Below are 20,141 nucleotides of genomic sequence, written 5' to 3'. Positions count from 1 at the left end.
AGTGTAAATAAATGCCTAATAATAATAATAGTAAGGCGTGTCCTGTCCCTTTAAGGCGAGCGCTGCAGCAGCTCCTCACCTCTTCATCATGTCCTTCTCTCCGCCGCCGCCGCAGCTCTCCCTGACGTGCAGCGCGTCGTACGTCAGCGTGTACTCGGTCTCGTCGTTGTAGTCTGGTCCCAGCAGCGTCCGCGCCCACATCCCCATATCGTACGGCGGCAGCGTCCCGCCGAACTCGGACGGCAAACACTCAGGCTGGATGAGCTGGTGGAGAGAGTTCAGGTTGTTCCCGTGGAGGAAGATCTGAGGCGGAGAAGAAGAAGAAACGGACCGAAGGAAGACAAGAGATGAGAAATAAAAACATGAGATTAGGAGAGAAAAGAGTCTGAATGGGAACGAGTTTAGAACAGAGGGATGAAAATGGATAAATAACGACAGAGAACCAGAAACAGCTTCTTAAAGGGGCGGTACCATTTAAAATTGAGTTATAATGTTTTTCCCTCTTCAAAACATTCCTGGATTGTTGGTTTTATTCTTTCATGCATTATTTAGAAATCCTTTTATCTCCTTGGCAACCATTAGGGGTGCCTAAATGCTTGCTCACCGTTTTTCCACCCAGCTCCTTCAGACTAGCCAGAAGCAATTAGCAAACACCTGGTGGAGCTGCTGAGCTCGTTATAGGAGCTGCTGCTCAGCTGGAAAACCGTTTTAAAGGGTTAAAGAGGAGCCATGTTGGTATGACTTCCTGGAGGCGGAGCTTCAGAAAGAGCAGGAGCTTCTTAAAGAGACGGAGGCCCAATTTCATCAACTGAAGGTACCAGAGTTATTAGATTGTGCTAAAAAAATGATAAACACATGATACCGCCCCTTTAAACGATGAGGAAGAGGAGGGTGGGCCTTCACCCTTTTCCGGGTCTTGTCCTTGAGGAAGGGCTTGATGATGGTGTACATGGCGTGGATGTACCAGGGCTGGTTCACGAAGTGGATCCCTCCGAACCGGGCCGGGAAGCTGTCCTGAGGAGACACAGCGGAAGAGCTCAGGGAGGGGGACCCGGTCCGATCAGAACCCAGCCAGATCAGAACCCGGTCAGATCAGAACCAGCTGGATCAGAACCCAGCCGGATCAGAACCCAGCCGGATCAGAACCAGCCGGATCAGAACCCAGTCTGATCTGAACCAGTCTGATATGAACCATTCGGATCAGAACCAGCTTACCTGCAGGCCCTCGATGGCCAGCTTCAGGATGTTGGGCGTCAGTTTGGACGCCTGCTTGAAGGAGAAGTTGCTCCAGTCGATGATGAGCGTGAAGCCGTTGATCTGCAGCTCCGGGTTTTCTATCAGAACCTCCAGCGAGAGCAGGATGGCCCGCAGGATGTCGATGAAGGAGTTCCTGCAGGGAGGAGGGGCCGATCAGCCGATCGATCAATCAATAAACGCTCGCTGAGCGTTAGCTACAGCTGTGGAGCGAGCCGAGCAGCTTCCTGTCAGACGGTCATTAAGCTTCAGGCAGCAGGAGATGGATGGTTCTGTCACTGGGCCTGAACCCGGTTCTGATCCACAGCTGTCAGGATTTCTGAAGGTTTGTTCTGAAAGAGCTTAGCTTAGCTTAGCGCTCTCACTAACTTTGAAGCACATTTAGCTTCTCCTAATTTAATTTTCCTGATAAATTATAGAGCTCTGATTTATCTGGTTGTTTTGTAAACTGTGGTTATCGACTGTTGACAGATTTTGCCCTGTAGAGGGCGATATGACACATGGTTGGCGTCAACATGGCTGAAATTTAGCTTCCACTAATTACTGTTTCCATAGCAACTTAGCATTAGCTTACATTAAATATGTTATTTTAGCGATTTAGTGTTAGCAGAATTAATATTTCTTGCTAGCACTTCAGGGTTAGCGCAGCTAGCTTTTAAATTAGCGGTGACCACTGCTGAGACATTCAGAACGCTCTGGTTCTGGTTCTGGTTCTGGAAAGGCAGATTGATGATGGTTTCATCAGACATTCCTCAAAGTGCTTTTATTGAAAATAATCACTGAAAATCCGTCTGAACGATTCATTTAACAGTTCAAGTTTGAGGATTTTTCCAGATTTTCCTCCAGAATGTTAGAGAGTAAAGATGGTTCTGACCCGGTGAGATACTCAGAACCTTCTGGATTTCACCACTTTCTCCATCCATCTCAGATGTTGCTGCTGTGTGTTTACCGGCTCTGGTCCCAGTTGGAAGCAAACAGGATGAGGATCTTCCTGCCATGTTGGTCCGGAGCCTCCAACACGCCAGGGAACCCGTCCATCAGGGCCCGCTTGATGCTCGGGTCGTCCACCTGACGGACACACGGCGGAGTCAAACTACAGACCAACGGCTGCACAATCAATCAATCAATCAATCAATCAATCAATCATAGTTCAGGCCAAAGAACTGATGAAGGGGTGAATTTATACAATCACTTATTGTCATTATTTAGTTGAAATGATCCCAGTCCTGTGTGTTTTATTGTTTTATCTGTTCTAGAGATTATGAGCTTCAGTGGAACCAGGAAATGCTCCTGACCCGGCCCCTTCAGAATAAAAGCCCAGACCTTGAAGCTCTGGAACATGTCCAGGTTCTGCTGGCGGAACTGGAAGTACTGGGCCAGCAGGCGGAACGTCTCCACATGGTCGAACTTCCTGGCTCTGAGGAAGCGCAGGATGAAGTCGTCGTCGGTTCGCAGGAAGCCGATGTCCGGCCGCGTCACGATCATATCCCGCACCTACGGAAACGAGAACCGCAGGTCAGAGGAACTTCACTTCAACGGGCCAGAAAAACTGAGCGACTTTTTCCTCTAAAAAAAAGAGGAAAAAAAGAGGCGACAGAAAATGTTTGAACTGAGGAACAAATGTTTCTGCTTTCTGGTCTGAGATTTCCTGGACTCAGCTTATATTGTGGGTTCTTAGGGAGACAGAAACGCCATCCATGAATATTTCCATTATCCAAGGCTGCATCGTCATGGTAACCTTGGTTTTACTGGACATCCTTCTCTCCAGTAAGACCAGTGGTGCTCCAGTGTTCCCAGTCCAGTCCTACTGAGTTCCCCTTGGCAAGAAGAAATCGATTCTATAGCGAATCGTAATTTCTAGTTCTAGGAATCCTGAATCGATTCAAAATGCTCAAAAATATATAAAAAATTATTATTATGATAATTTTTTATTAATATTTTTTGTTATAATGTTTTTATATGTTTATTTAAGAACAAATCAGGCAGCTAAGCTAACCTAATAGCACTGATTGCAATGACGCCAAACTAATAGAATAGGTATCGCCGCCATTTTAGTTCCGGACAGAAGAGCCCGGTCAGCTGCGTTTTGTGTCTGAACAGCTGATTTGGTTGGTAATCGGCTGATTTAGGTTAATATAATTTAATTCCCACCAATAGTTGTTTGCCAACTTCAAATAAACTTAAGATGCAAAACAAGCTGATAGTGACGGTGTTTCTCACCACTGAAATCTGACCGATTTACAGGCTTTTCTGAATTGATATTTAATCAGAAAATGAAGTGCAAAGCATTGATGAATTAATATTTTTACCTAGACCGGATGCCGAGCGGGAACCTGACAAGGTAAGCCTGGGTAGCTTAGTGCTAGCGGGTGTTAGCTACCAAACTAGCCAGAAACCAAACAGCCAGAAAACTTTTCCTTCTTTCCGCTCATTTTGTTTCCTCCGTATTTCAAATATCATAAAGTTTCTCCACATGGAGCTTCTGTATCTATAAATATTGAAACGAAGCTCCAGAAACATTACATGCTCTTCAGTTTGTGCTCAGGTTGTCCGAACATCCGGGCAACAGTGACGTCATTTGCTATCAGCGCCATAGTTACAGAATTTCTTGCACAGACCTAATTTTGTTTAAATATGACCTGATAATTTGATATAGAAATGTTTTAATAAATTCTCTGTTTGTTTCTCTCTCCATCATTTGAACCGTTTGAACAGAAGAATCGTTTTCTAAACGGTTCGGCTCCGGTACCTGCTGGATGTCCTGGTGCAGAGTGTCCGGGTTTTCGTTCAGCTCCAGCCGGGCCTTCTCCGTGGTCTCCGAGCTCAGTCCGGGAGGCACGTGGTTCATCATCTTAATCCAGAATAAATCTAATCCAGTCTCAGAGTTTTTATTTTCCACTTAAAGCTGCTTCAGGTTCAGGCCTGAAGATGAGAGACAATCGTTGCTGCTGTTTGATCTCAAACAAAAAGACAATCAGAAGGAGAAGAAGACAATCAGGATGTTTGGACCGACAATCATCTCCGCTGTCGGCTCGGAAAGGTCAGTTCGTAGTTAAAACCCGTCAGACATGTTGGATCATTAAATCACAGAACGGTCCGGGTCTGCAGACGATGCTGTAGATTCACATCCCATCGCTTCCTGAGAGGCCCTCCTCCTCCGGCTGCTTCCCATCATGGCCGCTCCAGGTTCGGTCCGCTCGGATCAGCAAACATCTGGGAACATCTGGAGGTTAAATGGAGGGAGCCTCGGTGCAGCCTGCAGGACACAAACAGCCAGCTGTGAGTCTACAGGAAGGTTTGCTTTTATTTATTTTTTCTGATGTCGATAACTAAATCTCCTTGACGATAAAACAATCGTTCAGCCTCCAGATCATCAGATCCAAACCCGCAGCAGCCATCTTTTCATCAAGCTGTGAAGCAATTTTTTTTAATGTAAAAAAAAAGAAGAAGAAGAAGAAGAAGAAGAAGAAGAAGAAGAAGAAGAAGAAGAACTGAAAATGCGAGTTAGGGACGTTTCCATCTGCTGGTTTGAAACGAACCTGTTGACGCTACGGCGGTAATAAACAGGAAGTTTGGTTCCTCTGGTAAGGCACAGACTCACTGTGGATGTTAGCGTTGGCCAGCTCAGAACTTCTTTAGCAGATCTGTTTCCATCTCCACTTTAGCTACTATTTTTTTCAAAAATGGACTGAAGAGCGAAAAACCATTTTGTGAAATTAAGGAAGTTATTTTGAATTCCATTAACGTTTCTAAACGATGCGTCAAAGCGCTGATGGAGACCCGGCTAACGGCTAACGAGTCTGCTCTGACTCCATCCAGGTCTGGTTGCTTCGGTAACTGCTAACTGCCCCCTTGTGGTTGCTCCGAAGATGACGGCTCCTTTACATCCCCATGCTTAAAATTACAGCCATAAATGTGGGAAACATATTAGTTTTCTAATAAAACACAAACAGATACGAACAGAAGATGAGAATGGACTCAGAGCTAAATAAATAAATAATCTAATAATTAGACATTTTGGGCTGAAAACCTGCTGCTTTTATTTCCAGTGATCTGTTTATTTAGGGCCAGTCCAGACAGATGACCCCCCACTGACCCCACCCACCCCAGCTGATCCCCATCTGCCTCCATCAGGAACCGGGTCAGATGTTCCCGGTTCCCACTGAGGGATAAAAACCATCAACATGGACGGAGGTTCATGGAGGAGCAGCAGGAGGTCCAGCTGCTCCCCCATGAACCTCCTGCAGGAGGAGGAACAGAGACCTGCTCGGTGGTTGAATCCCGGCCGTCCTGCTCGGCCCATCGGCCCTCTGGTGCTGCTGCTGCTGCTGATGATGATGATGGAGGAGGAAGAGGAGCAGCAGCAGGAGGAGGGCTGCATCCCGCGGATAACACGGATTTATCCCGCATTAAATAAAAAATAAAGCAAAAAGGAGAAATGAAATCCGAAATAAAAATGAATAAATCCTGAAGGAGTCCGAGAGGAAGCTCGTCCTTGTGAGTCCGAGTGGCTCGAAGAGGAGGAGGAGGAGGAGGAGGAGGAGGCGCGATCTCACTTTGTGCTCAGAAAAGACGTCAGGATGCTTCAGTTCCGTCCAGACAGCGTCAATAAGCAGGACAACTTCCGGTTAGGACTTTAAAAATAAAAGTTTAAAGCTGTAAAAGTTCAGTTACATTTTCAGGATTCAAAATATAATAAAACAGATGAACACAAATAAGAAACATATTATAAGAGTTAATATGTAACTAGTTACAGTTTCTTCAGTAACTGTATTTTTACTGCGCTGCACGTTTTACTTGTACTTCAGTGATGTTATGAATTGTTATTTTTACTTGAGTTAAATTTCTGAATCCTCTCTGTAAGAAACGTCACTGAATTGAGAACAAAAATAGTTTAAACAGAAATTTACCAGACACACATCTGCAGTTTCTGTTAAAGTTTCTTACATTCACATAAATTCATTTGCATTTTTTTCTTTTGCCTGTTTTTATTATTTTGTAATTCACTTATTTGATTTCCTCCCCATTTTCTATTATTTAACATCTCAGGCAAAAAACATATGAGGACGAAATTATTCACTAATGTTTTCATCTGTTCATAAAACTGAAGGATTAAAGTAAGATAAAGAATAAAGAACCAAATTTAGTGTTGATTTCCCTAACCAATCACCGGGCCCCTTACGTGGAGTGAAACTGAAACTATTGAGCGTGGGAGAGGGGGGGGTGTATTTAACATTAAATACACCCTTCTCAACAGGCGAGGGCGCACTTTCTCTGTCTATAATCACATATTTCAATGACTTGAAACCATTCCTCCCTCCCTCCCTGGCAACTCCAGCCCCGGGCCCCCCGGTTTGGGGGGCAGCAGCCCCCCCAGGTCCCCCTATAGCTCCGTGCCTGATCTGATGTACGTTTAACTTTATGTTTAATTTAATTTGTGATCTGTTCACTACATTACTGCAATCTTTTAATGACCCATTTCCTACCTTCATTTATTCCTCATTTAAAAATCCTGAACAATGTAAATAGATAATTTTAATGCAATGTAAATATTAATATGTTCACATAAAATAATGTTCATCTCATATGTTAAACCCAGTAAATAATGAAACAGCATTTTAACAGGTTTGTCTTTATTGTTGCGCTTTTATTTTGACAACAAACTTTCCGGGTTTCCGTGATATTTCCTGTCGTCTTTACCCACCTGCACGCGCATGCTGGTGGCAGCTTTGATGATGCGCGTTCACAACTCACCCCGGACTGACTGGGGAGCGCGCGCCAGCGGGAACGCGCGTCTTTTCATTGTGATGGCTGTCAAATTTTAATTATTTATTTACAAATTCCCTGCATTTGCCTGTGATGGTGAGGGTTATATGAGTTTATAATGAATCCAAAATGTTCTTTTTCTTTTGTGAAAAGATAAACTTTTAATATTTTTACTTGTTTTTGTCTACTTTGTGTAGTATTTCACCTCTATCTACTAATATTTAATATTAAAATATGTTAAATTATGTAAATTCTTTCAATTGAAGATGCTGATATATACTCTATAGTTTGTTGATGTGTGGTAATAAATATTATTTTGATGTGTATATTTTTCCATTTCATTTCAATTTTATTCATAGGATTGACTAGATTAAATAAGGTAAATTTACATACAATAATAATTTGGACTGTTTTTAATTAAACTAAATTCGTATTAGGCTTTATTTTTATTTTTTTTATATAGAATCCATACAAATTTGAATGTAAATCTGAGTTCAACAGATTTTCACTGAAATGATTCTCAACCATAAAATATCACTCTGGTTCTTTTAAATTAAAATAAAAAATATATCGTAGCGGTTGTTTCCAGCATTTTTCGGTCATTTTCATAGTTTTTACCAAAATAAAAGTCACCTTGAACTGTCTTTTATTCTGAAGGCCTGATGTATGTTGATTGAGCTGTGACGTACTTCCTCCCGTCCAAGGTTCACCCTGTTATCTGTGGCTTCTCTGTCTTATTTCCACCTCAGATCGCCTGTAAAACCTTCTAAAACCTGTTGCTACTGAATCATTTCACATTATTCAGATTCACTGAAGTTCAAACTCCGGCATTCTGTTTGCGTCACATCGGTTTCCGGTCAGTTTTCGTGTCTTTTCCGACGTCTCTTTGTCGAAGTTGAATCGCAGTTAGCTCCAGAGCTAGGCATCATACCGTCCCGTAAAGAACCAATCAGCGGATCGATATCTGAAGCATGGACCAATCAGGAGTCGCAGCACAGACACAGAAGGTAAGCAGACATGTTGCTCAGGGCAGATTTTAACACTTTATCTTTTCTGTTCTTAGTTTTATTTGATTTTAAACAGTTTATCTCCGTCTTTTAGCTGGTAGGTGAAACCGAGACTTTTGACCCAATTTGTTTCAAACTAAAATCAAAATAAATCAACTTTATTCGTGTGAAAATGAGAAATTATTCTTTAAATTAGATGTTTCTCTAGTGTCGGCCATGTCTGCTGGACAGGAGATAACATTTAATAACTGGGTGTTTCCATCAGTCAACAACAGCAGCTCGGTGCTGAGAATCAGACCCAAACCAAACGGCGGAAAATGACTAATTTATTCATAAACTAACCTAAATAATGTGAGGCTTAATTAGGACGACCAGTAAAGAGCAGAAAGGACAGGAACTTTGAATCGGTTTGATTTTTTTCAGGCTTTTTATCCACATAAAACAAATCAGGAGAAGCGTGTTTTATTCAGTTTACAGTAAAATCGTGAGAAGTTGTGACCCAAAAAGATAATTAATTTTAAACCCTGTTTAGATATCATAATTTTTGTTGTCGTAGAAGACCTTTATACATATTCACCGTTTTAATTTGTCTAAATAACAAACTTCTTAGTTTGTTAAATCCAGAAGGTTTAACGTTTGTTACAGTAGAAAGTTTTCGCTCGTTAAAATGGCAGCAGGGAATTTTCTGGCCTGAATCATGAACAGTTGAAGTTTTGAGTTGTTTTCAGATGAAACCTGAAATATTTACAGTACAGTGAAAATCATTCCAGTTTATTTTTATGATCCCAGACTTTGGTCGACATATTCATGACGTCAGTTAGTGATCACCATATAAATGTTTGAGAGCAATAATACCAGGCTCTGTGGTTGATTAAAAAACATGGATTTTCTTCAGAAAACTTTATAACCAAAAGAAACATTTTTTGGTTATAAAAAAAGAGAGAGAAGCCAGAATTAAATAAAATTGTGTTTCATCCAGACTTTGGTTTTTGGGATGAAAGCAGGAAATATAAAACCAGAATTTTATATTCAGTATTTGTGTGACGTCATCAGCTGTGGGCGTGGCCTAAATGAGCTCTGAACATGTCTGAACTTGTCCTTCATGACTCAGTTTGGGTGACCTCATCAGGAGAAGAGCCAATCAGAGCAGAGATCTCCACAGCCTCAACCTAGGAGTAATCAGATTACAACCAAACATGATTACTTCCTGTATTTAACCGGGTTTCACAGAAAAACAGTAACAGTTCTGGTTTCCTCATATGACCCGGTCAGAACCAAACAGAACCGTTTCTGTTTTTGTTCTTCCAGAGTCCGTGGGGTTCTGTGGTCCTGGCGGCGCCGGCCTGCTCCCTGACAGAGGTGATGAGCGAGCAGCTGGCCCGGCAGCTGGATGAGGAGAACCAGGGCTTCCCAGCACTCCCACAGTGAGTCCGGTTCATACAAACCGCCTGGTTCTGACCCGCTTGTTGGGTTCTGTAACCCTGTTCTGCTCTGTCCCAGCCCAGCAGCCGACCCGGAAAAAGGTCCGGACACGGAGAGCGACCTGATGCTGGCCCAGATGCTGCAGATGCAGTTCGACCGCGAGTTCGACGACCAGCTGCGCCGCGAGGAGAGGAAGTTCAACGGAGACAGCAAAGGTAGACCGGGTTCTGGTTCTGGACCGGTTTCTCACAACCACTGAGACGTCGGGTCCTGAACCAGTTCATGTTTTAGACTGAATTTATTCCTGATTTCTTCCAGAGGTCCAGACTTCCTGTCCGTCCACATCTGAACTGATTCCTGATCCAAATGAACTGATTCCTCTTGTATAACTGAATCTATTTAAAATAAAACGAAGCAACGTTCAGCCTGGTTGGGGCAAACCCTGTGGTCCAGACTGCTCAATACTCTGTTCTGACCCGGTTCCATGTCGTTCTGGTTCTGTCTGCAGTGTCCATCTCCTTTGAGAACTACCGGAAAGTCCATCCATATGAGGACAGCGACAGCTCAGAGGACGAGGTGGACTGGCAGGACACGAGACACGACCCCTACCGGGCCGGTGAGGTCTGCTGCAGCACGGGTCGGGGGTACTGTCCGGAACCAGCGGGTAACCTGTGTGTGTGTGTGCGGTCCAGTGAAGCCCCAGACGGCGCCCCGCAGAGGCTTCAGTGGGAAGGGGAAGAACATCACCACCAAACACGACGAGGACGCCTGCGGACGGAAGAACACGGCCCGCATGGACAACGTGAGTCCATCTGCCTGGTTCTGGTCTGGTTCTGGTTGTTGTCATGGTAACCAGTTTGTCTCTCTGGCCCAGTTTGCCCCGGAGGTCCACGTGGGGGACGGGTTGGGGATGGACCTGAAGCTGTCCAACCAGGTCTTCAACTCCCTGAAGCAGCACTGCTACAGCGAGCAGCGCCGCAGCGCCCGGCTGCACGAGAAGAAGGAGCACTCCACCGCCGTACGTACCCGTCCCGGGCTCCAGACCCGGCTCTGGCTCCGGTTCTGACCCGTTTCCCTCCACAGGAGCAAGCCGTGGACCCGCGGACCCGCCTGCTCATGTACAAGATGGTGAACAGTGGAGTTCTGGAGAACATCAACGGCTGCATCAGCACCGGCAAGGAGTCGGTGGTGTTCCACGCCGACGGAGGGAGGTGAGGCCAGGATCCGGGTCAGAACCGGGCTGGACGGTCTGGACCCAAACCATTTGGCTCACAACTCAACCGGACCGATCAGGCAGTTCGGTCGGGTTCTGACAGATTCCCGACTCGATTCTTCGTCAAATCAGAACTTTCCTGAGTTCTGATCTGTTCAGACTGGAACAGGTTTGTTTCTGGGATCGTGTCGGGTCTCTGTTTAGACAAGGGTCTGAACCCGACCGATCCGCCTGGTTCCGATCCGCCTGGTTCCGATCCGCCTGGTTCCGATCCGCCTGTTTCTGTGTGTCCCAGCCTGGAGGAGCAGCCGGTCCCGGAGGAAGTGGTTCTGAAAGTCTTCAAGACGACGCTGAACGAGTTCAAGAACCGGGACCGCTACATCAAGGACGACTACCGCTTCAAAGAGCGCTTCAGCAAACTGAACCCCAGGAAGGTGATCCGGCTCTGGGCCGAGAAGGAGATGCACAACCTGGCCAGGTACCAGAACGGCCGCCGTGTTTAACCGGCGGAACGGCCGCCGTGTTTAACCGGCGGAACGGCCGCCGTGTTTAACCGGCGGAATGGCCGCCGTGTTGCGCCGCCTCAATCATAGTGGAGATCCACAGGTGACGTCAGGACAACGTCACCTCTGGATCCAACGTTGGTTGGATCTTTTAAGGGTTGTTTTCTCAGGATTGATCTAGAAATACTTTTATCTCATTCTTCTTTCGCCTTCTCTACTTCTGTTGTCCAGTTTTGCTCCTGAAAGCAGCGCAGCGACACTTAGCCAGACAGGAAGAAGGAGGCGTTGGTTTTTCCAAATTTTTAGCCTTTTATGATATGATATTCTTTACACCATTTTAACATATATTTAAAAGGTAAACATGGTTCTGAAGGTGTGGCAGGTTTCATTTTGTCGTGGCGTTGCGCAGCGCTAACATAGAGGAAGCCTTGGACTGAAACCATGGCAACCTTGTCCTCAGGATGAAGAAGGCGGGGATTCCCTGTCCAGACGTGGTTCTGCTGAAGAAGCACATCCTGGTGATGTCGTTCATCGGGAAGGACCACGTTCCTGCGCCCAAGATCAAAGACGTGGCTCTGGGGTCCGAGGAGGCGGCGGAGGCGTACCGCCAGGTGCTGCAGGTAGGACACATCCACGCATCCTTAAAATGTCTGAAATTCATCAAAGGAAACCCAAACTGGCCTTAAATACGTTAATCACAGGCTTACAGTTTGCTTTAGTTGAACTATTTAATCTCAGTCTACAGAGGTTTTTTTTTCTGGACTTTTTCTATCAGGCATAATTTGAAATCCAAACTCGCTGCATTCTGAGAGTCGAGGTTAAGGCTGCTAGCAACTAGCTGCTAATACCTGCTAGCTCACTAGTTTGCCTGATATCTCTGTGCTAGCCAGTAAGCAAAGAAGTCATAAGGTCATGTTTATGGATCAGAGCCCAGGTTCGGATCAGAACCCGGGTTTGGATCCTCAGTAGCTCTCCTCTGATCTCTCGTCAGCTGATGCAGCGCCTCTATCAGGACTGTAACTTGGTCCACGCCGACCTCAGTGAATACAACATGCTGTGGTACCAGGGGAAGGTACGGCCCGTTTTCCTGGTTCTGTTCAGGTTCGCCGGTGCTCAGCTTCACCTTCATCCTCCTCCTCCTCCTCCAGGTGTGGCTGATAGATGTCAGCCAGTCGGTGGAGCCCACCCATCCTCACGGCCTGGAGTTCCTCTTCAGGGACTGCAGGAACGTTGCCACGGTAACGGCAGCTTCACTCAGGTACGGGCCGCTTCATCAGAGGAGTGATGGTTGACGGTTCTGGTTCTGGTTCTCCAGTTCTTCCAGAAGAGGGGAGTGAGCGAGGCGCTGAGCGTCTACGACCTTTTCAACGCCGTCACTGGACTCAACATCCCGGTCAGCGCCGACGACGACGCACACTTCCTGGCTGAGGTAACGGAGTGACTGGACCCGGCCGGTTCTGGAAGCAGCATGCTGGTACCAGCTAACAGGCTGCTGGCTCCAGTTAGCTGCTAATTTTACCTTCAACATCATGATATGGGGTGTTGATTGAAAGAGGTCAAAATATAAGAAAACTTCTCAGACCCGTCCGTTCTGAGCGTGTGCGGTGACCCCTCACCTCTCTCCTCACAGATTGTTGCCATGGAGAAGCGGAACGAGGACCACGTCCAGAAGCGGGGGAAGAAGACGTTCCCGGTGATGTCGGAGGATGGCGATCCTCCTTTAGACCCCGACTCTGATGACTAGTTCCCCCCTCCCTCTAACGGCCCGACTCGCTTTGATCCGCCATGTCAGAACCGCTGGCGTCCGGTCCCACCGCCTCCTCCCAGGCGGGACGGAGCGCCACCTCCTGGCTGCAGGAGGCAGAGAGCGTCATGTCCTCCTGCTTATTGCTGTTTGATGTGATGAAGACAATAGAAGCAGACGAAGGTTTTCACTCCAGACCTGATGGGTGAAAGCCAATCAGATGTCCTAGTTAAATCCACCGAGCTGCAGCTATAAACTGGGTGTTTTCATCATGAATCGGTCTGTGTGTTTTGATTTTTAAAAGGTGTTGAGCTCAGGTTTCTTGCTGTAGTTCCATGTTTGATTTTAACCAGGTGGGACAAAAGAGGAATGTTAGGATTCATTGACTGAATGTGGAAAATGAAATGTTTGCTGTGAGAAAACATCATAAATGTTTTTATTCAAACTCATACGAAGTAGGTAAACAATAAAAAAATATGAAGGCATGAGAATCTACTGTTTTTATTTATACAGGCGACCATTCAATACTTTTCTGCTGAAGAACATGAAGCTCGTGATTCATGACAGATCACATGACTAAATAAGTGAATGCTTCCGGTTTGGATCTGTCAAAATAAGACTTTCAAGTTACAAGACGGATTCTGTCCCGTTGTCGAATTCAGCATCACCGAACTTCAACCCCCTGGAGATCATGATCTTCATCTAAACAATCCCCACATCCTCCTGAAGAAAATAAGTTTCTGAAAAATACTAACAGAAAAAGGGTCTGAAAAGAGAGAAGAGATCAATCCTAATCTTCATTGTAACTTGTATTTGGATAAAATATTCCACGTCAAAATAAGCATTGATTAAATAAAATATAGAATTTATTCAAGTAACTGAATTAAACACCGATGATTAATATAAAACTAGAGCTAGAATTCCCCGTTAAGTTGATCCCGGTTATGCTCTTATTTTGAAGGAGTGAAGCGAAAGTTCCGTCCTTCAGCTAAAGCTAATGCTCCGCTGCTTCCGCGTTGTTTTCCTCCTTCAAACTGCAGGTAAGGTGAAGGCCAGGTGAGTCGGGATGGCGGAGGAACATTACCTGGAGCTGAGCGAGAACCCGGTCCAGTTTGAGCATGCGTCGAGCGTCAACAACGTCTTCTTCGATGAAGCTAACAAACAGGTAAGCTAACCCGGTGGCCTCCATTCAGTTAGCAGGCTGTTAACAAGACTTGGTTTACACCTGGTTACACAGGTAACAAATGATGTGTTTGAATTAGCTGTTTGTAGCAGAACTAGAACCGGCAGGGAGAAGGGGTGTATTTTCTTTTAAAACAATTTGACATGTTGCGGGTTTTTGGTGCCCTGCGTTCTGTCTGCAGGTGTTTGCGGTGCGTTCAGGTGGAGCCACAGGTGTGGTGGTGAAAGGGCCTGATGACAAAAGCAGCGTTGCTTTCAGGTACATCAGATCATATCAGGTTCGAAGCTGTGAAGTGTCCAGAATGAAGAGGTCAAAGGTCAGGCTGAGGGTTCTGTTTTCCTCTGCAGAATGGATGACAAAGGAGAGGTTAAGTGCATCAAGTTCTCCATCGGGAACAAGATCCTGGCGGTCCAGCGGACCTCCAAGTCCGTGGTGAGTTCAGGGACCGTTTGGAGGTAGAAAGGATCTGGGTTGTTTGGTTCTGGTTCATAACCGTCTGACCGCGTTTTCAGGACTTCATCAACTTCATCCCCGACTATCCGCACACAGAGTTCACCCAGGAGTGTAAGGTTGGTCCATCTGCAGGTCAAAGGTCAAGTAATGGAGGCGGTTCTGTCCGCTAACAGCTTCTGTTGCTCCTGCAGACGAAGAACGCCAGCGTTCTGGGGTTCTGCTGGACCAGCTGGAATGAGATCGTCTTCATAACGGACCAGGGCATAGAGTTCTACCAGGTTGGCCCGGGTCATTCCCCGGAGACTCGGTTCTGACCCGGAGCTCACCTGTGTGTCCGTGTGTCCAGGTGTTCCCAGACAAGCGCAGCCTGAAGCTGCTGAAGAGTCAGAGCATCAACGTGAACTGGTACCAGTACTGCCCAGAAACGGCCGTGATCCTTCTGTCCACCACGGTGCAGGGCAACGTCCTGCAGCCGTTCGCCTTCCGGGTCCGTCTCTCCTGATCCGTTCTGGAAGTTCTGGTGTAGCGCAGAACCTTACTGTAGAGCGGATAATATTAGCATGCTAACCCCTCAGGCTGTATGATTTCCATGTTTCCCATTAGCGTTTTGCATTTCAGGATAACGGATTTTTTTCAAGATGGCCGCTGTTTTTGAGCTTTTTAACGTTGACGTTCCCCGTTTTCATGACTTTGTCACATCATACGTTTTCGACTTTGATCAACATTTTCATGCAACTTTAAAGTAATAATATGTAGCAGTTTGTGAGTCTCACACCAACTGTAAGATGAAGGTGTGGAAGACAGTTGCTTGCTGTCTTATTGGTTAGCGTTAGCATCCGCTAATTTTTTGTGTGTAGCATTTTATCACTAGTTCAAGCACATTTTTAGGCTTTTAGAAGTCTGGTGTTAAGCAAATTTTTATGTTTGTTAATGTACACAATTTTTTTTAATGTCATCTGGAAGGAGATGAAGATGATTGACTGAAAAACAGTAGCTAAGATGTTAGCATTAGCTTCTGCTAATTTTTTGCATCGTCAAAGTTGGTGTTCTTGTTTAGCTAGTTAGTGAATCTAACTTTTTAATTAGCTGTGTCCCATAACTACTGCTGATGTTAGATCTCAATTACAACCACGGCAGCCATTTTGCAAAATGTAAAACAGAAAAAATAAATAAAAGAATAAATGAGGAAAATATACATAATTTATATTATTCAAAATATGGAGGCTATGATTTGACACAACAGTTTCATCTAATTTGTGATTTTAGTGAAAAAATGAATTTTCCATGACAACCATGGCAGCCATCTTGAATTCTTCAGTGGCCATGTTTGTGAAGTGATTTATTTATCTGACATATTCACCATCTTCTTCTCTGACCTCCAGAACGGAACCATGACCAAGATGACCAAGTTCGAGATCGAGCTGCCGGTCGTCCCCAAACCGGCCAAGCTGACGCTGTCGGAGAGGGACATCGCCATGGCAACCATGTAGGTGGCGGTTGGTTGGGCTGGTTGATGATGACTGATGATGAAGCTGCGCGCTCTGTGTGTGTGTGTGTGTGTGTGTGTAGCTACGGCCAGCTGTACGTCATGTATCTGAAGCACCACTCCCGGACGGCGAACAGCCCCGGAGCCGAGGTGGTCCTCTACCACCTGCCCAGGTGAGTCGCCGCTGCGTTCAGAACACCCACTCCAGAACCGGCCCGGTTCAGACACCGACCCGTCCCTCTGGTTCTGCTCTTCTCCAGGGAGGGCGCCTGTAAGAAGAGCCACGTCCTGAAGCTCAACACCACCGGGAAGTTTGCCCTGAACATCGTGGACAACTTGATCGTCGTCCACCACCAGAGTTCTCAGGTCAGCCGGCCGGACCCGGGACTCGGCAACCGGACTCGGACTTCACTCATACAGATACAGGACTCGACTTGCACTGGCCCCTGAAGACAGGCCTAAGCCTGAGACTCGAGTCTTGCCCTGTGTTTCCAGCCCTCAGCTGATTATTTGATGTAAACTTGTAGATCTGACCTGTGACTCTCCGGGTTTGGACCTGGTACCTGGCAGACTCGTTTCTGTCGTGTGCTGACGGACTGACCCGTGTTTTTCTCCGGCAGACGTCTCTGATCTTCGACATCAGGCTGAAGGAACCGGACTGTGCCGTTAACACCCACCAGCCGGTTCTGCCGGCCCGGTCCATCCATCCCTACAGGATTCCTCTGTCAGGTACCCGACCCGGTCAGAACCACCCTCCAAGTCCACGTTCAAACCTGACTCCGAGTGTTTCTGCAGGTCCGGCCGCCGTCCCGACTCAGCCGCCGGTTCCGTGTCAGCTCTGTATCCTTTGGGTTTTAGCATCAGAACCAGGTCAGAACCGCTGACTGCCTAAAACTTTCAGAAAATGACTGGGAAGGCAGAAAGCAGGTCACTTCCTGTTTTAGACGCATTTTAACCTGTTGGGGAAACTGAACGAGGTCAGTTCTTCACCACCGACAGGAAGTAGACCCGATTCTTTAACCCAGAACAAAGTTTATTTTTCATAAAATCACAAGATCTTCTGATTGTTCAAGCTTTGTGACCAAAAAAGAAAATTTATTTCCTGTTTTCAAACATTTAAATTGAGGAAAAAATCCTGATCAAAGAACAAGTCAAAGGGTTTGCTGACTTGTTGGGTCAAATCTTTCCAAATTAAAATTTCATATCCAGGTTTTTCTACCGTTTGGTCCCTCCAGGATTTTACTATTTATTTTACTGATTTATTTTTTTATTTTACTTTAGAAATGAACCAGATTTTATTTATTCATCTTATAATTTCTCCAAACATAACTCAAAAAGTTTCTCCTGGTCGTGAGATTCATGATGGAGACGTTCAGTTACATAAATTAAACGGTAACATGTTGGGTAGCTCTGCTAATCCACCTCCTTTGCTTTTGCTTCTCCTCTATGAATTTGTCTGGTTGGAATCGAGGATGAGATGATGGGGTCGGGGGTGAGATGCTTGTTATGATTGTTTGAATTTTCTCTCTCTGCATCTATGAGAGAGAAAACTCCTGTTTGACTTGTTGAGGGTCAAAGGTCACTTACTTTAGATGTTTAGTTTATTTTCCTGACTTCTGACCCAGACTCTTCCTCCTGGAGCGTCTTTCAGCCCGACATCATCATCAGCGCCAGTGAAGGTTTGTCCTGCTCCTGCCCAAGTTAACGGTGACTGGATTGTTCCGTAACCTCTCACCTGTGCCCCAGGTTACCTGTGGTACCTGCAGGTGAGGTTGCCCCCTACTGTCCATCTGCTGCAGGACAAGGGCAAGCTGATGGACTTCCTGCTGCGACGGCGGGACTGCAAGATGGTGATCCTGTCCGTGTGCTCTCAGAGTGCGTCTCCCGGTTGTCGGCGTCTCCACCTGCCAGGCAGGAAACTCACGACTGTTTCTGTTCCAGTTCTGGACGGGCAAGAGAAGGGCAGCCTGCCCGTGGTGGCAACCGTCTTCGACAAGCTCAACCAGGTGTACAAGGAGTACCTGGAGGCGGAGCAGAGCTACACGGCGGTGAGCGCAGGAGTCCCCGGCTCTCTGAACAACCGGCGACCCGGTTGGGCTAAACGAGTCTCTGTTGGGTCTGCAGGCCATGGAGTCGGGTCCGAGTCGGGGCGGTGGCGCCCAGAAGCGGCCGGTCCGGACGCAGGCCGTCATTGACCAATCAGACATGTACACTCACGTCCTGTCAGCATTCACAGAGAGGAAGGTGGGAGGAGCAGGGAGGCATCCCATAATGATCCGTCATCAAAACATGGATAATTTATCATTAAATATCAGATTTTATTCATCTAACGTCCCTGTAGGCTCAGCGGTTTGTCGCTGCACGCTGTAACTACACTGTTCTAATCTCCAGCTTTGATGGAGAACATATAAAAATTAATAGTCCAGAGTACATTTTCACCAAAATGCTTTAGTTTTTATAATTAATTTCACATAAAGTGTTTTTACCTCCAAACTAAAACTTATTTAGGCTGATTCAAAAAGTAATCTGCTGCTAAACGGTTATGTTCGTTTTCCTGCAGGACGTGTCCCATAAGTTCATCATCGCCGTGCTGATGGAGTACATCCGCTCCCTGAACCAGAACCAGATCACCGTCCAGGTAAAACGCGCAGAGTGAGCGCTCCAGCCTCCCGTTTCTCCATCTTTGACGGCGCTGCCTCTGATTGGTTGCAGCATTACCTGTATGAGCTGGTGATCAAGACTCTGGTCCAGAACAACCTGTTCTACATGCTGCACCAGTTCCTGCAGTACCACGTCCTCAGCGACTCCAAACCTCTGGTCAGAACTTCAGCACGGTGGTGGCAGCATCATGCTGAGGGGGGGCAGCGACCTGACTCAGCTGGTTCTGTTTGGTTCTGTGTTTCAGGCCTGCCTGCTGCTGTCTCTGGAGAGCACCTACCCTCCGGCCCACCAGCTGTCTCTGGACATGCTCAAGGTACAGAACCGAACAGGAACTGGGCCGGAACCAGCCCAGAACCAAACAGAACCTCACCAGGCTACACGCTAACATTCTATCCATCCTGCTAATCTTTCTCCCTCCCACTAACTGCTCTCCCATCTCGTCTCTCCAGCGCCTGTCGACAGCTAACGATGAGATCGTGGAGGTTCTGCTGTCCAAGCAGCAGGTTCTGGGCGCGCTCAGATTCATCCGCAGCGTTGGTACGACGGTTAGCCGTTAGCTCCACAGCTCTTCGACCATATAAGGCCTTCCTGTAACCGTTCACCCGGTTTGTTGATGCAGGCGGCCATGACAACGTGTCAGCCAGGAAGTTCCTGGATGCGGCGCGGCAGACGGGAGACCAGATGTTGTTCTACACCGTGTTCCGGTCATTCCAGCAGCGGAACCAGCGCCTCAGAGGAAACCCGTCCTTCAACCCAGGTCAGAACCAGAACCTCTTCTGTCTGGCCTCTGTAGTTCAGAGTGATGCACAGCTGCCATCTTGTTTCCAGCTGGTGTTCATTCAGACTTTGAATTCAGAGGACTGATTGAACTAAAAGCCTGTTTTTATATTTTCTGTTGTTTAGAATTTTTTTTCGAGAAACCAAAGGGAAGGAATAAAAATCGATTAAAATCAGATTAAGAATAATTTTTATTTTAAAAGATCTGAAGAGAAAACATGTTTCATTGTTTCCTGAAGATGACGTAAAAACTAAGAAACCTCATTCCACTCGAGATCCAAAGGTCTGGAAACCTTCTGGACTGATGGAAAAAACTACCAGTGTCTGGACTGATCTGCTAGCCGCTCTCTCCTCTCTCGCCGGCTAGCCGCTCTCTCCTCTCTCGCCGGCTAGCCGCTCTCTCCTCTCTCGCCGGCTAGCCGCTCTCTCCTCTCTCGCCGGCTGGCCGCTCTCTCCTCTCTCGCCGGCTAGCGGCTCTCTCCTCTCGCCGGCTGGCCGCTCTCTCCTCTCTCGCCGGCTAGCCGCTCTCTCCTCTCGCCGGCTAGCCGCTCTCTCCTCTCGCCGGCTAGCCGCTCTCTCCTCTCGCCGGCTAGCCGCTCTCTCCTCTCGCCGGCTAGCCGCTCTCACCTCTCGGCGGCTAGCCGCTCTGTATTGAGCAGCGTCTCTCATTAT

General features: G+C 46.6%; 3 protein-coding genes and 1 long non-coding RNA gene across 4 annotated transcripts in view; 2 read left to right on the top strand and 2 right to left on the bottom strand.

Annotated features, from left to right (window-relative positions):
- The window catches only part of LOC103129438 (clavesin-1-like), a 13,177-nt gene extending 7,392 nt beyond the window's left edge, over positions 1–5,785 (bottom strand). Inside the window, exons 1-7 of the mRNA XM_007540535.2 lie at positions 5,518–5,785; positions 4,004–4,510; positions 2,578–2,748; positions 2,204–2,322; positions 1,216–1,390; positions 904–1,014; positions 80–303 (exon numbers count right to left, since the gene is read on the bottom strand). Of these exons, the coding sequence (XP_007540597.1) occupies positions 80–303; positions 904–1,014; positions 1,216–1,390; positions 2,204–2,322; positions 2,578–2,748; positions 4,004–4,105 (902 nt within the window). The 5' untranslated portion in view covers positions 4,106–4,510; positions 5,518–5,785. The remainder of the gene's footprint in view (positions 1–79; positions 304–903; positions 1,015–1,215; positions 1,391–2,203; positions 2,323–2,577; positions 2,749–4,003; positions 4,511–5,517) is intronic.
- Positions 1–11,538, bottom strand: part of LOC107834198 (uncharacterized) — a 19,410-nt gene extending 7,872 nt beyond the window's left edge. Inside the window, exons 1-2 of the long non-coding RNA XR_001659979.1 lie at positions 11,527–11,538; positions 4,526–4,531 (exon numbers count right to left, since the gene is read on the bottom strand). This is a non-coding gene — a long non-coding RNA (uncharacterized LOC107834198). The remainder of the gene's footprint in view (positions 1–4,525; positions 4,532–11,526) is intronic.
- Positions 7,690–13,185, top strand: riok3 (RIO kinase 3 (yeast)). The gene is made up of 13 exons (XM_007540537.2): positions 7,690–8,027; positions 9,336–9,451; positions 9,528–9,664; positions 9,958–10,065; positions 10,142–10,251; positions 10,324–10,467; positions 10,533–10,660; positions 10,958–11,140; positions 11,626–11,785; positions 12,157–12,237; positions 12,314–12,403; positions 12,481–12,594; positions 12,796–13,185. Exons 1-13 carry the CDS (start codon positions 7,992–7,994, stop codon positions 12,907–12,909), a joined length of 1,521 nt encoding a protein of 506 aa, XP_007540599.1. The 5' UTR covers positions 7,690–7,991; the 3' UTR covers positions 12,910–13,185.
- Positions 13,186–13,850: 665 nt separating this feature from the next.
- rmc1 (regulator of MON1-CCZ1) overlaps positions 13,851–20,141 on the top strand; it is a 7,240-nt gene continuing 949 nt past the window's right edge. Inside the window, exons 1-20 of the mRNA XM_007540538.2 lie at positions 13,851–14,074; positions 14,274–14,350; positions 14,440–14,524; positions 14,605–14,661; positions 14,737–14,823; positions 14,892–15,032; positions 15,928–16,031; positions 16,115–16,204; positions 16,292–16,397; positions 16,652–16,760; positions 16,827–16,871; positions 17,657–17,710; positions 17,778–17,906; positions 17,973–18,079; positions 18,156–18,275; positions 18,592–18,669; positions 18,744–18,848; positions 18,937–19,005; positions 19,142–19,229; positions 19,312–19,449. Of these exons, the coding sequence (XP_007540600.1) occupies positions 13,976–14,074; positions 14,274–14,350; positions 14,440–14,524; positions 14,605–14,661; positions 14,737–14,823; positions 14,892–15,032; positions 15,928–16,031; positions 16,115–16,204; positions 16,292–16,397; positions 16,652–16,760; positions 16,827–16,871; positions 17,657–17,710; positions 17,778–17,906; positions 17,973–18,079; positions 18,156–18,275; positions 18,592–18,669; positions 18,744–18,848; positions 18,937–19,005; positions 19,142–19,229; positions 19,312–19,449 (1,888 nt within the window). The 5' untranslated portion in view covers positions 13,851–13,975. The remainder of the gene's footprint in view (positions 14,075–14,273; positions 14,351–14,439; positions 14,525–14,604; positions 14,662–14,736; positions 14,824–14,891; positions 15,033–15,927; positions 16,032–16,114; positions 16,205–16,291; positions 16,398–16,651; positions 16,761–16,826; positions 16,872–17,656; positions 17,711–17,777; positions 17,907–17,972; positions 18,080–18,155; positions 18,276–18,591; positions 18,670–18,743; positions 18,849–18,936; positions 19,006–19,141; positions 19,230–19,311; positions 19,450–20,141) is intronic.

Source organism: Poecilia formosa, unplaced genomic scaffold, assembly GCF_000485575.1.
Source record: "Poecilia formosa unplaced genomic scaffold, Poecilia_formosa-5.1.2 Scaffold547, whole genome shotgun sequence".
Classification (NCBI taxonomy): domain Eukaryota; kingdom Metazoa; phylum Chordata; class Actinopteri; order Cyprinodontiformes; family Poeciliidae; genus Poecilia; species Poecilia formosa.
The sequence above is the reverse complement of the archived record's forward strand: the minus strand, read 5'-3'. Positions and strand labels throughout refer to the sequence as shown.

Coding starts and splice junctions, on each gene's coding strand:
- riok3 (XM_007540537.2), top strand. CDS start 7,992: ATGGACCAATCAGGAGTCGCAGCACAGACACAGAAG. Junction 9,452..9,527: donor GGCTTCCCAGCACTCCCACA/GTGAGTCCGGTT, acceptor GCTCTGTCCCAG/CCCAGCAGCCGACCCGGAAA. Junction 12,404..12,480: donor ACTGCAGGAACGTTGCCACG/GTAACGGCAGCT, acceptor CTGGTTCTCCAG/TTCTTCCAGAAGAGGGGAGT.